This window comes from Salvia splendens, chromosome 1 (assembly GCF_004379255.2).
Source record: "Salvia splendens isolate huo1 chromosome 1, SspV2, whole genome shotgun sequence".
Classification (NCBI taxonomy): domain Eukaryota; kingdom Viridiplantae; phylum Streptophyta; class Magnoliopsida; order Lamiales; family Lamiaceae; genus Salvia; species Salvia splendens.
Window position 1 is genome coordinate 46,533,161 of NC_056032.1, and position 12,252 is coordinate 46,545,412.

The 12,252-nt window shown below is 41.6% G+C and overlaps 1 protein-coding gene and 1 pseudogene across 1 annotated transcript; both read left to right on the forward strand.

Moving 5' to 3' along the window:
• The first annotated feature begins 4 nt into the window (after positions 1-4).
• Positions 5-1,823, forward strand: LOC121756543 (annotated as a pseudogene).
• Positions 1,824-5,332: 3,509 nt separating this feature from the next.
• On the forward strand, positions 5,333-6,837 carry LOC121802550 (transcription factor TCP20-like). The gene has a single exon (XM_042202242.1). The coding sequence runs from the start codon at positions 5,668-5,670 to the stop codon at positions 6,544-6,546; it is 879 nt and encodes a 292-aa protein (XP_042058176.1). The 5' UTR covers positions 5,333-5,667; the 3' UTR covers positions 6,547-6,837.
• Positions 6,838-12,252: the final 5,415 nt, after the last annotated feature.

A 12,252-nucleotide genomic window follows, 5' to 3' on the forward strand; every position in this document is an offset into this window, starting at 1 on the left:
CGAGAAACAAAACTCCACTTCACTCCATTTATTTCTCAACTACCAAAAAACACCAAACCCCAAATCTTCACATCCGATTCCGGAAATCCGGGTCAATGGGAACAGCTGTGGCGGCGGCGGAGATATCGGAGTCTCTGCTACTGCAGGATGAGGCGGCGGCGGTCGATTTGGACGAGCCGATTCTGGGACTGGAAGGAGCAGATTACGATCAGAGGGCTGGTAGTGAGCGCCGTCTTGGGCGCTCTCTTCTGCATAATCACGCACAAGCTCAATCTGACGGTCGGGAATATCCCGTTGCTCAACGTCGCCGCCGGTTTGCTCGGCTTCTTCTCCGTCAAATCGTGGACCAGCTTTTTGACCAGATTGGGGTTCTCGTCCAAGCCATTTACCCGCCAAGAGAATACCGTTATTCAAACTTGCGTCGTGGCTTGCTATGGACTCGCCTTCAGTGGTAAATTTTTATTTATTTACTTCAAAATTCAGCTGTAATTGATATAGCTGGGAGTGTTGAATAATGCGGATTACGGAATAATTATGTGATTGTTTGGGAGCTTGCAGTGGCGGAATTGTTGATGAATCGATGTTAATCATGAGGGGATTTTGGTTTTGGGTTGCTGTGTTATTGGACGGGTTTGATGATTTGTTGTTATTGTTGTTGGCAGGGGGATTTGGATCTTACTTGCTGTCTATGGATGAAAAAACGTATAAATTGATTGGCGAAGATTATCCGGGGAATCGTGCAGAGGATGTGAAGAACCCTGGATTGTTGTGGATGATGGGCTTCATATTTGTTGTTAGTTTTCTGGGGCTCTTTAGTCTCGTTCCGCTTCGAAAGGTAACTTTTGACACCTCTGAAGTGGTATTTAGTCCTTTGTTCATACATAATTGCCCCAGCCCTTGCCTTCTGCAACTCATATGGTACCGGACTAACAGACTGGAGCCTGGCTTCCACATACGGAAAAATTGGTCTTTTCATTATTGCCTCAATCGTGGGGAGCAATGGTGGGGTTTTGGCTGGTTTGGCAGCTTGTGGGGTTATGATGTCCATTGTCTCCACAGCTGCTGATTTGCAAGATTTTCAAACTGGTTATCTTACAAAATCGTCAGCTAAGTCTATGTTTGTGAGCCAAATAGTAGGAACAGCCATGGGCTGTGTGATTGCTCCTCGCACATTTTGGATGTATTGGATTGCCTTCGACATTGGATCGCCTGATAGTACTTACAAAGCACCATATGCTGTTATTTACAGGGAAATGGCCATTTTGGGGATTGAGGGCTTCTCTGAACTTCCTCAGCATTGTCTAGCCATGTGTACTGGCTTCTTTGTGGCTGCCCTGGCTATAAACCTTTTGAGAGATCTAACCCCGAAAAAATTTCCCAGTACATTCCCATCCCGATGGCAATGGCAGTGCCATTTTACATAGGAGCTTACTTTGCAATCGACATGTTTATTGGTACTGTTATATTATTCATATGGGAGCGCATAAATAGAAAGGATGCTGAGGATTATGCAGGCGCCGTTGCCTCTGGCTTAATCTGTGGTGACGGGATATGGACAATCCCTTCTGCTATTCTCTCAATCTTCAAGGTTGATCCACCCATCTGCATGTACTTCAAGCCTTCTGGAAGTAGCTGAACAAGTAAGCTGTGTTTGTTTCAAATCCTTAATTTCATCAACAGAAAAATCTTGGCCTGTACATACTTAATATGTTCATGTTCACGTACTGTCTCGATCCTTTACCTGCAAATTTTAGCTATTTCCCTTGCAACATTTGTTTCTGCAATTTAATTTCCATGATATTAAGGAATTAAGAATGATCTTATCGCATTTGTCTGCATTTTAATTAATATATGCAGTTACTGTAAGTCCACATGCAGACAGAAGTTGGATAATCAGTAAAGAATGAATTATTGAAGCTAGGGGTGAAAGGGACATAAATGATAAATGTAGCTGAAGAAATTGTGTCAAAATCTTTGGAATTTTCTTTCTCATTGATCCGTGAACCCCCTTTTCCCACCTTTAGTTGCATCCATCACAAATCTTGAGAACTCTGCTGTTTTTGTATTTATTGCTATTTTATTTCTGGGTAAAAATGTGAATAAAGCTAGTGGAATATGTTGTACCACTATTATCCTGTTTTTTATTGAAAGAAATATATGTTCATGGTCCTTCTTTCCCCCCATCAATAGTTTTATATAAATATAAAACACCTATATATTTTGTTAGGGATGTGATGTTACTTGTCAAAATTATTCATAATTTGTAAAAGGGAATCTCTGGTGTGCGTTTACTGATGCTACAGGTGATGAAAATTGAAATACAGAGTGTAGTGTTCATTGTTCGTACACATATTTTGTTTGATGATTCGGACATATTGTCACATGGTGTGCTTAGCCCAATTACAATTGTTGAAAACTCTCACTTTCTTCATCATAATTGGCTAAACACACTACATGATAATGTATGCAAACCATCAAATTTTTACTCATTTCATAGATGTAAAAAATGTAAATGTTGAATTTTGTTTGGTTCTTTTCCCTGATCCATAGGAGAACTGTCCCCCAGTTGATCTCTTTTTCTTTTTTGACCTTTTCCTTTATTCTTGCCTTTTATATCTTGTATGCATAACGTTTTTTCTTTGTCACCCATTCTTTGAAATATGCATATAAACATTTGATAAACTTTAGTTTTTGAATATATAAATCATGGATAAAAGGCACTGAAATCAGTAACATGCCTATAATTTTTTACTCTCTTATGGAATCTTTAGACATCCATTATCTGTCTGTACATTATTAAACAATCAAGCGTGGCAAAAAGAAAAAAAAACATTTAATTTCTTCATCTGATGCCTTGCCTAGTCATTAATGTGAATAAAATAATGAGACAAATGCAAGATTTTAATTGCATTTGGATGAATAGTTGCATTCAAATTCACGGGTTACAATTATGGATCACAAATTTGGAAAAACAAACTTTTTTCCATGGTTGGTTAGATCCAAAATGATTTTATTTTGTTTTTACAAGATAACTTTAGTAGATCTAACATTGATTAGTTCATTAAGTACATCTTATTGCGGTATATTTGATCTGTATGCTTTTTTTTTAATCAGAAACGGCCTCTGTGGGCGGGGTTTAGGCAGACCCCCAACCCGTAAATAAAATCAAAATGTAATGTTTCAAAAACATGATCTGAGCTCAAAAGTGACTAAGATCTAAACAAGAACATGAAGGTGCAAAATAGGGGCCCCACAAGTCGGGATCCTCCATTCTATCAAATGGAGAAAAGATGACTAAATACACTAAAGGGAGAAACGAAAATAGACCAAAACCAACCACTAGAAGAGCTAGCAATAAATTAGATGTACCAAAAAAAATACTAATTCAAAGTTGTAAAAAATGGCAAAACGTCGATTTTTGAATTGATACGAGAACTTCCAGTATTTGTACTGAAATCGAAACCCCTTGGACCCTTCGAGGACTGATTTTGATCCACCTTCCGTCGGACTTGAGCTTATGGTTTAGAACCAAAAATATTTTTCCAAATCGATTGCATCGCTAACATAGCAGTCCCTATTTATTTATTATAAGAAGAATTTAAGAATATAGCTTCTCTACACCACAAGAATAAATATCTAAAATCTAAGCTCTTAAACCTAACCTATACGATTCCACTTGAAAACAAAAGTCCGATTAGTGATTTTCTTCGTTCAACAAAAAGAAAAGAAAAAAATATACACCATCAAATGAATTATGCATATTTTAATTTTTGTAGGAAATTAACAGTAACTTATTACTACCTCACAACTAATATCATTAGATTATATAGTTCCAAACATTTTCTTTCTCGATCTTTACTTTATAGCCATGATTGTTGGCGTGGATTAATGTGAAGTGATTTGTGTGTTTTTCAATTGCTCTTTTTCTTTAAAAATTGAAATTGACATCTCCACTCTATGAAATTAATTAAATCGAGAGTTAGTGGTGGGGTTGTTCAATCATTTGAACTAGCTAACTTCTTTTTAATGGAGTATAAATGATATAAAATAAATAAATGATTACATTTGTTTGCATGATCATTTCTTTTCCATCTTTTTTAACAATAAAATATTCAAATATCGGCACCTAAATCATTTTTAATTATGCATCACTCTCCACTATGCACATATTTGGTGTTGACTTCATCACTTAATATTGTAGTAATTAATAAATAAACATTTGAAGTTATAACTGTAAGGAATTACTGTGGTTCATTTTGTAACCTATTTTCTATTTCTATGCAGCCAGTGCCAGTGTATATATAGATGACGTTAAATAGGAAGATATATGTTATGAGATAAATAAGAATATGGTTTGTCTAAAATTAAATTAATTATATGGGTGGAAATAAAATGGATAATCGTGACATACAAATTAATCTTAGCATTTGAAATGAGCTAAAATATTACGAGCCAAACTTTTGAAGGAAAATAAAATAACTTTAAGTTAAGAATACATAATAGCTGAACAACCATCTTAACAGGACTATTCATTACTTATAAACCATCTTACAAATTTTAACAATATTTTTGTGAGTTTTACCATTTTAACTACTATTAAAATTGAGTAAAAGGAATATACACATGTATCCCAAAATCTTGAAAATGAAAATTATATTTTGATGCAGCTTTCAAGTTCCAACATATGTGGAAGATGAACCATACATACAGTACTAGGTTAGGAAGCACTAAAGCAGAGACCCACCCAATTTTCTTTACTTGAGATGCCATAATTTTTTGGTTTCAAACTGTCTAAATTATTAGAATGATGGATAGTGTGAGTCTTAAGGAACCCCACAATCCCAATCATTTCTTACCAGCTGTTCTTATACAATCTCTCCATGATACATACTCATACGTATATAGGTACATCTGAATCATTGAATTTTTAGATATAATGCCCACAAAATACACTGTCATCAAAATTCTATATTGTGTGTGTGATAGAGACAGTTATAGCCTCTTGCAAGAGATATAATTGAACCAATATTACTCATCTCTGTTGGTTGTAATAATGCAACCAAGCTACATTAACACAAGTTATAAGCATATTTCTTAACAACTTCTACTTAATGATTTTGTTATCCACTCTTGGTGCAATTATCACAGTTCTATTTCTAAAATTTACTACTCCATGAATAATGTTCTCATTCCAAACAACAAGTCAATTGTCAAAACAGTGCAAAAGTGGCACACACACACACTAAATAAGTTTAAAGTGCATAAAGTGATTCCCATTCACATACACTCTTTAAATAACCAAGATCCAATTTTTCAGACAGAGATGCCATTTTGTTCCTAGGGATTTCAAGATTTTACCTTTTGTCCTTCACATTCCTAGGCACTTTTGCAAAAAGCAAAAATACCAAAAAAATTCTACTAATAATCGTAATATAATAAATAAACCTTGAAAAAATCAAACCAAACCAATCCAAAAAATACACACATCCCCTGTTTTTTCTTCTCTCTTTTCCCCTTTTTCTCCTTCAAATCTTCCCACCTTCTTCAATCAATCAACTCTTCACTCACACAGTGAAAAAAAAGGTCATCGAAATTTCCAAAGAAGACGATGCTCCAACCTTGAAAATTCTACAACAAAGAAGGGGTGAAGATAGGAATCGTTTGTGGATGGATCCGAAGAGCCTAGAGCAGCCGCAAAGCAGCGCCGGCGCCGAAACGAAAGCGGCGGCAGAGATGAAGGATTTCCAGATTGTGGCGGCGGCGGAGAGAGACGACTCGAAGAAGCTCGCCCTCGCTCCAAAGCGGAGCTCGAACAAGGACCGCCACACCAAAGTCGAGGGCCGCGGCCGCCGGATTCGGATGCCGGCTCTCTGCGCCGCCAGAATATTCCAATTGACTCGGGAATTAAGGCACAAATCGGACGGCGAGACCATCCAGTGGCTGCTGCAGCAGGCCGAGCCGTCGATCATCGCCGCCACGGGGAGCGGCACCATCCCCGCCTCCGCCCTGGCCGCCGCGGGCGGCGCGATTTCGCAGCAGGCCAGCTCGATTTCGTCGGGCCTCCACCACAAAATCGATGAATTAGGGGCTAATCGGAGCTCGTGGCCTATGATTGGGGGAAATTTGGGGAGGACTTACGTGAGCACTGCGGCGGGGCTGTGGCCTCCCACGGGATTCGGATTTCAAACGTCATCTTCTTCGTCGACTTCGTCTGGTCCGTCAATGGCGGCGGCGGCGGAGAATTCTACTTATCTTCAGAAAATGGGCTTCCCTGGATTTGAGCTGCCCGGAGGGAATTTGGGGGCAATGAGTTTCACCTCAATTTTGAGCGGAGGAGGCGGGCAGCAGCTGCCCGGATTGGAGCTTGGATTATCACAAGATGGAAACATAGGAGTGATGAATCCTCAGGCATTCAGCCAGTTTTATCAGCAGATGGCGGCTCCGGCGGCGCGTGTCGCCCACCACCATCAAAATCATCAGCAGCAACACCACCACCAGCAGAATTTGTCGCCTAAGGATGATGATTCTCAAGAATCAGGACAGTAGATTTGTCTGAAAAAAGTTAACATTAATACTAAAAATGGTTGATTTGTTTTTTGGGAATGTATTGTGTGGTGATTGGTTTTTCTTCTCTTTTTAAAAAATTTTATTTGTATTTTTTTTTTCTGTTTTTTGTTGCATTAGTGTATATATCTCAAGAATGATAGATATGTTCATCCCATTCTTCAGATAGATAGATTGCAATACAGCCTATTTATTCTTCTTGATCATATATTGTGTAAATTAGATGTTGTTTTTTTGGTGTAGAATGTGAAGGCATCAATTAGTTTGAGGTTATTTTGTTGGTTGGTTTAATGCATCTTTTGTGAAACCACAGCGAAGAAGAGTGTAGCCATGTTTCTGCATATCTGTTCTTGCTTTTAGTTCAACGGGAGTGTCTCGTCTCGTCTCCCCCTCGTCGCCACTTCAGGTGCGATTTCCTGGATCTCATGTGGCTATCTTTGTGAGGATGGTGTTATTTGGATTAGGCTGCATTTAGGTGTTTGCTTATTCAATACATTGGTGTATGATTAGAAGTTTGTGGCTATTAATTATGTCTAAATTGGTGCTAAAGAGTGACCAATGCCTAATTGTTCACAAAATGTTTATGCATTTCTTGAATATTAGTAGTGAGTCTTGAGCTAATTGGAATGAAGTTAATGATTCGATTCAGGACCTTCAAATTATTGCCTAAGTAGTAGACAGACAGACCCCTTTCGGAAGTATTAGTCGTTGCGTTCAAGTAGGCTCGATTGATCCACGCATGCTACATGAAACTTCAGTCGACCCCTTGTCTATTCTGGAACTAGGAAAGCTTGATTTTTTCTTTAGATTTTTCTCTCAATGCCACCATATGATGAAAAAAGAAAATCCCCCTTTCCCCTACTACTAAATTTAGTGATGTTTTGATTCATTGTTCCATTAGTCTTCATACTTACATTCTCTCTTTTTATATATATATATATATATAGAGGGTTGTGATCAATTGAGATTTTTTAGTCTAATTGAGAATTGATAAATTTATCACTCTTGAATTACTAGTATATCTTTGCATGACCAATTTATCAACTTTCTGCATATGTAAAATCCAAACCTCCCAAAAGCAGAAATAGAAAGAAGAATTAATATGATGAAAATTGCTGTGTTTGAAACAGAAACTACAACTGCAAAAACAAGGTGATGAAAGAGGAAAGAATTTTGAGTAACAGAAATATGGGCACACACACATCTCTCGGTTGTCTATATTTTAATTCGAATGCAACAGATTTGCATTGAAAGAGAGATGTGACAAGATGGTGCATTTACTATAAATGAATAGTCGTCTTCATTTCATCAATAAATTCCAAGGCATTATTATCTTTAGAATATGGGGTGCTGATATGCTTCTTGTTACGTTTTATTTAAGTTTAACTAAGGGTGTCCGCGGACGTCCAAATAGCTCCGCTCCAGTTTTTGTCTATAGTCCCAGTTTTTTTATCCATAGCCTCAATTTTTTGTTTCTGTCACTATAGTGGACACCAATAGTCCCAAAATTTTATAATCAATTTTTAATTTAATGTTTCAAGCAATTATGAATAAATTTATCAGACTATACGTAATTAGAAGAAAACGACTATACGTGAAGAAATTAAAATTAAACACTAAATTTTCGTCGTATTAAAGTACATGAAAAATTATACAACGAAAATTTTATCTAGTGCAAATCACAAAGGTGTTTGCACTGCTCCGCCACCTCCCCTATGTACCCACACTTCTTCAATCAAATCGGCCTGGAGTGTGGTATGTGATGTGGTCCTGTGCATATCAGCGAAACGTTGGATCAAATATTCATTGATCTGTGGTACGCCCATCTGGATCGGCGCGGAGGCAACACCGTGACTTGTACTTGCGCCCTCTTCCGGTGCCCAGCGCTCTGCCGCAAATCCTTCATCTTCTATTATCATATTATGCAATATGGTACATGCTAACATAATATTCGCGACATCATCTTCGTGCCAAACTCGTGCCGGGCACCGTATAGTAGCCCACCGCGATTGGAGGACACCAAAAGCCCGCTCAACATCCTTCCTAGCACCCTCTTGTTTGCGCGCAAAATATTGTTTCTTCAGTCCAACCGGTTGGCCGGCAATCTTGACGAACACGGGCCACCGCGGATATATCTCATCTGCCAAATAGTATCCCCTACTGTACTGCGTGCCATTGGCTACGAAGCTGATTTCTGGACCCTCCCATCGGCACTCATCGCTGAAGAGCGGCGATGACTGAAGAACATTGATGTCGTTGTTCGAACCTGCCACACCGAAATACTCATGCCAGATCCGCAAACGGTAGTCAGCAATGGCTTCCAGAATCATCGATGGATGTTTGCTTTTGAATCCAGTTGTGAACTGGCCTTTCCATGCCACGGGGCAGTTCCTCCACCCCATATGCATGCAATTAATGCTTCCTAACATTCCTGGGAACCCGTGGATCGAACTGTGCATATCCAGCAGGCTCTGACACTCATCAGGGGTGGGCTTCCGTAGAAACTCCCCACCAAAAATTTCTCGGATCCCCTTACAAAACTGCCTAAGCACCGTGAGGCTAGTCGTCTCACCCATCTGTAGGTATTCATCGAACATATCGGCTGGTCAAGCGTAGGCAAACTGCCGGATTGCAGCGGTGCACTTCTGTTGCGTAGACAGCCCGATCTGGCTCGCGGCATCACGCCGGAGGGTGAAGCACCGGTAACACTCCGCCAAATTCGTCGCTATATGGTTAAACAGCCGTTGCAACATTCTGAATCTCCGGCGGAATATCTCGGGTGGATAACGAGGGTTATCCACAAAGTAATCAGCCATTAGACGCTGGTGCGCACCGTCGTGGTCTCGTTGGATGGTCCGCCGATCAGTAATCGCACGAGGGATAGCAGCCTCTGCCTCCTCCGCCCCGTCCGCCAAGCGCGCCGCATCCTCCTGGGCAGCCTGGTGTTGCACCTGTTGAATCAGAGCATTCCACGTGTCTTTCCACAAATTGTCCATTTCTGACCACAAATTCTAGTGAGAGAAATTTTGAGTGATGAAGAGTTGGAATGGTGTGAAAATAATTAATGGAATGAGGTGTATTTATAGGTGAATTAAATTGAATTAAAAAAAATCACCGACTACCGCCGCGCCGAGCACCGCTCCACTATAGCAGCCCCGCCTATTCGCCGCGTCCGCCCCGGAGCAGGCGCGTCCTCGCCGCATGCCCGTCCGCCGCCTACCGCCCCCATTTTCCTCGTCTGCCCCGGGGGCGGACGTCACCTCTACTATAGACCGCCCCGGGACCGCCCCCCGCCGGGGCTATAGGCGCGGCGGTCCCATAGTGGACACTCTAAGGGCATCAGTAGTGGGGCGCCCTAAGGCGCGCCGGTCCCATAGTGGACACTCTAAGGGCATCAGTAGTGGGGCGCCCTAAGGCGCGCCCTAAAGCCCGCCCTATGCACCGCCACATCAGCATTTTATCCTCCTACCCTTTCACCTGCAGTGAGGCGCTCTATAAGCCGCCCTAAGAGGCGCCATAAGCATTTTCTTTTATTTGAATATTTAAATAAATACAAAAATTAGAAAAAACCTTCATTTCATTTTTAAAATTAATACATTACAATACGAATTTAAAAAAAATACGCAAACTCAGCGACGACGGTTACGGGCCCAAACTTCTTCAATCATGTCGTTCATGAGCTGGGCATGGTCTTGTTGGTTGCGCATTGAGGCCTGTCTAGATAGAACCTCATTGAAGCCCGTCGGTAATCCTTGAGCGGGGGGCGCGGTCGTCGTGCTGGAGGAGCTAGATGCACCTTCATCATCGGTCCAATCGGTGATGCTCCCACCTTCATGTTCGACTATCATGTTGTGCAAGATAATGCACGCATACATGACATCGGCGAGGACTTCCTTGAATCAGTGACCTGCCGGCCCTTTCACTATTGCCCACCGTGATCGGAGCACACCAAATGCTCGCTCCACATCCTTCCGCGTCACCTCCTGCTTTTGCGCAAATAAAACTCTCTTCTCATCGATTGGGCAGCTGATCGTCTTCAGGAAAACATGCCACCTTGGGTATATGCTATCGGCCAAGTAGTACCCCATGTGGTATTGACGCCTGTTGGCAGTGAACTCGATGGCCTGGCCGTTGCCATTGCATTGCTCGGTGAAGAGGGTGGATGAGTTGAGGACGTGATGTCGTTGCTCGACCCGGCTACACCGAAGTACGCATGCCAGATCCAGAGCCGATGGTCAGCGACGGCTTTGAGGATCATCGTCGGGTGGCTGCCCTTGTATCCACTAGTAAATTGGCCTCTCCACGTCGTCGGACAATTCTTTCACTCCCAGTGTATACAATCGATGCTCCCTAGCATCCCAGGAAAGTCGTGTGCCGTCTCGTGCATCTTCATCAGGCCCTGGCAATCTACAGCAGTCGGCTTTCGCAAATATGTGTCGTTGTAAGCCTCCACAACTCCCCTACAAAATCTATTCAGGCACTCGCGGCTTGTTGTCTCTCCGACGTGGAGGTACTTGTCGAACATGTTCGCCGTGGTGCCGTAGGCCAACTGACGGAGGGCAACCGTGCACTTCTGCAACGGCGTAAGTCCGGGTCTGCCGATGCCATCTTCCCGATACTGGAAGTATTCATCACGTACTCCAACGTCTGGACAATGCTAAGAAAAAGGTAACTAGGCATTCTAAACCGGCGGCGGAAAATAGTCGGGCCCCACCGTGGTTGCTCGGCAAAATAGTCTGCAACTAGACGTTTGTGAGCTGCGGCGTTTCGCGGAGGACAAACGTCCGACGTCGAATAGGCTTGGGGATCTGCTCCGCCGCCGCCGCCGCCTCCTCGCGCTGCATTTCGGCTAAGCATTCCGCCATTGCGTCTTGAACGGCTGCATTAAAGGCTTGGGTCAAGGTCGGACTACCGCTCTCCGAGGAACTCCGGTCGTCGTCGTGGTTCATTTTGGTTTGTGAGAGATGGAGAAATGTGAGAGATGAGAGAAATGAGAAATGCGAGAAATGTTTGTATGAAAAATAGAATGAGAAACGAGGTTTCATAAATAGACAAAATTCAAAAAAAAAACAAAAACGCGTTGCATCGTTCGCGCCATTGTCCGCGTCGCCCACAGTGGGCGGACGATGCCATATCGTCCGCGCTTCTTCCGCGGACTATCTGTCGGGCGAGGACGATGGCGCGCCTGAGGCATCGGGCGGCCTATCGTCCGCCCCACTGTGGGTGCCCTAATTATCGATGAAATTTCAATTATACATAAAAAGAGAAGGAACATCTTTGAGATTAATCAATATATCCATTTTTTAAATGATTGGAAATTCACTGATATGCAAACCAAAAAGGGAATTGGATCCAGCATGAACACAATACAAAATTATCTTGTTCTTAAAGTGTTGATACAATCTACAAAATTATCTTGTTGATACAATCTTCGAAATGGACGTAGTTTTGTGTGTATTTGTGTCATGTTTATGTTAGAAATTACCTGTCTTTCTTCCCTTACCCGCACTTGTTACTCAGATTCTAAGCTTATTATTGGGCCTGATTGTTGGGCCAAATGTTAGTTGTACTGATTTTTTTCATCTGGGTCCAATTGCTATAGTTGTTAGACCCAAAATGCCAATAGGGCTGATATTCCGTAAGAATTAATTTTAGTGAAGGAATCCGTAGTTTAAGATTACAAAAAAA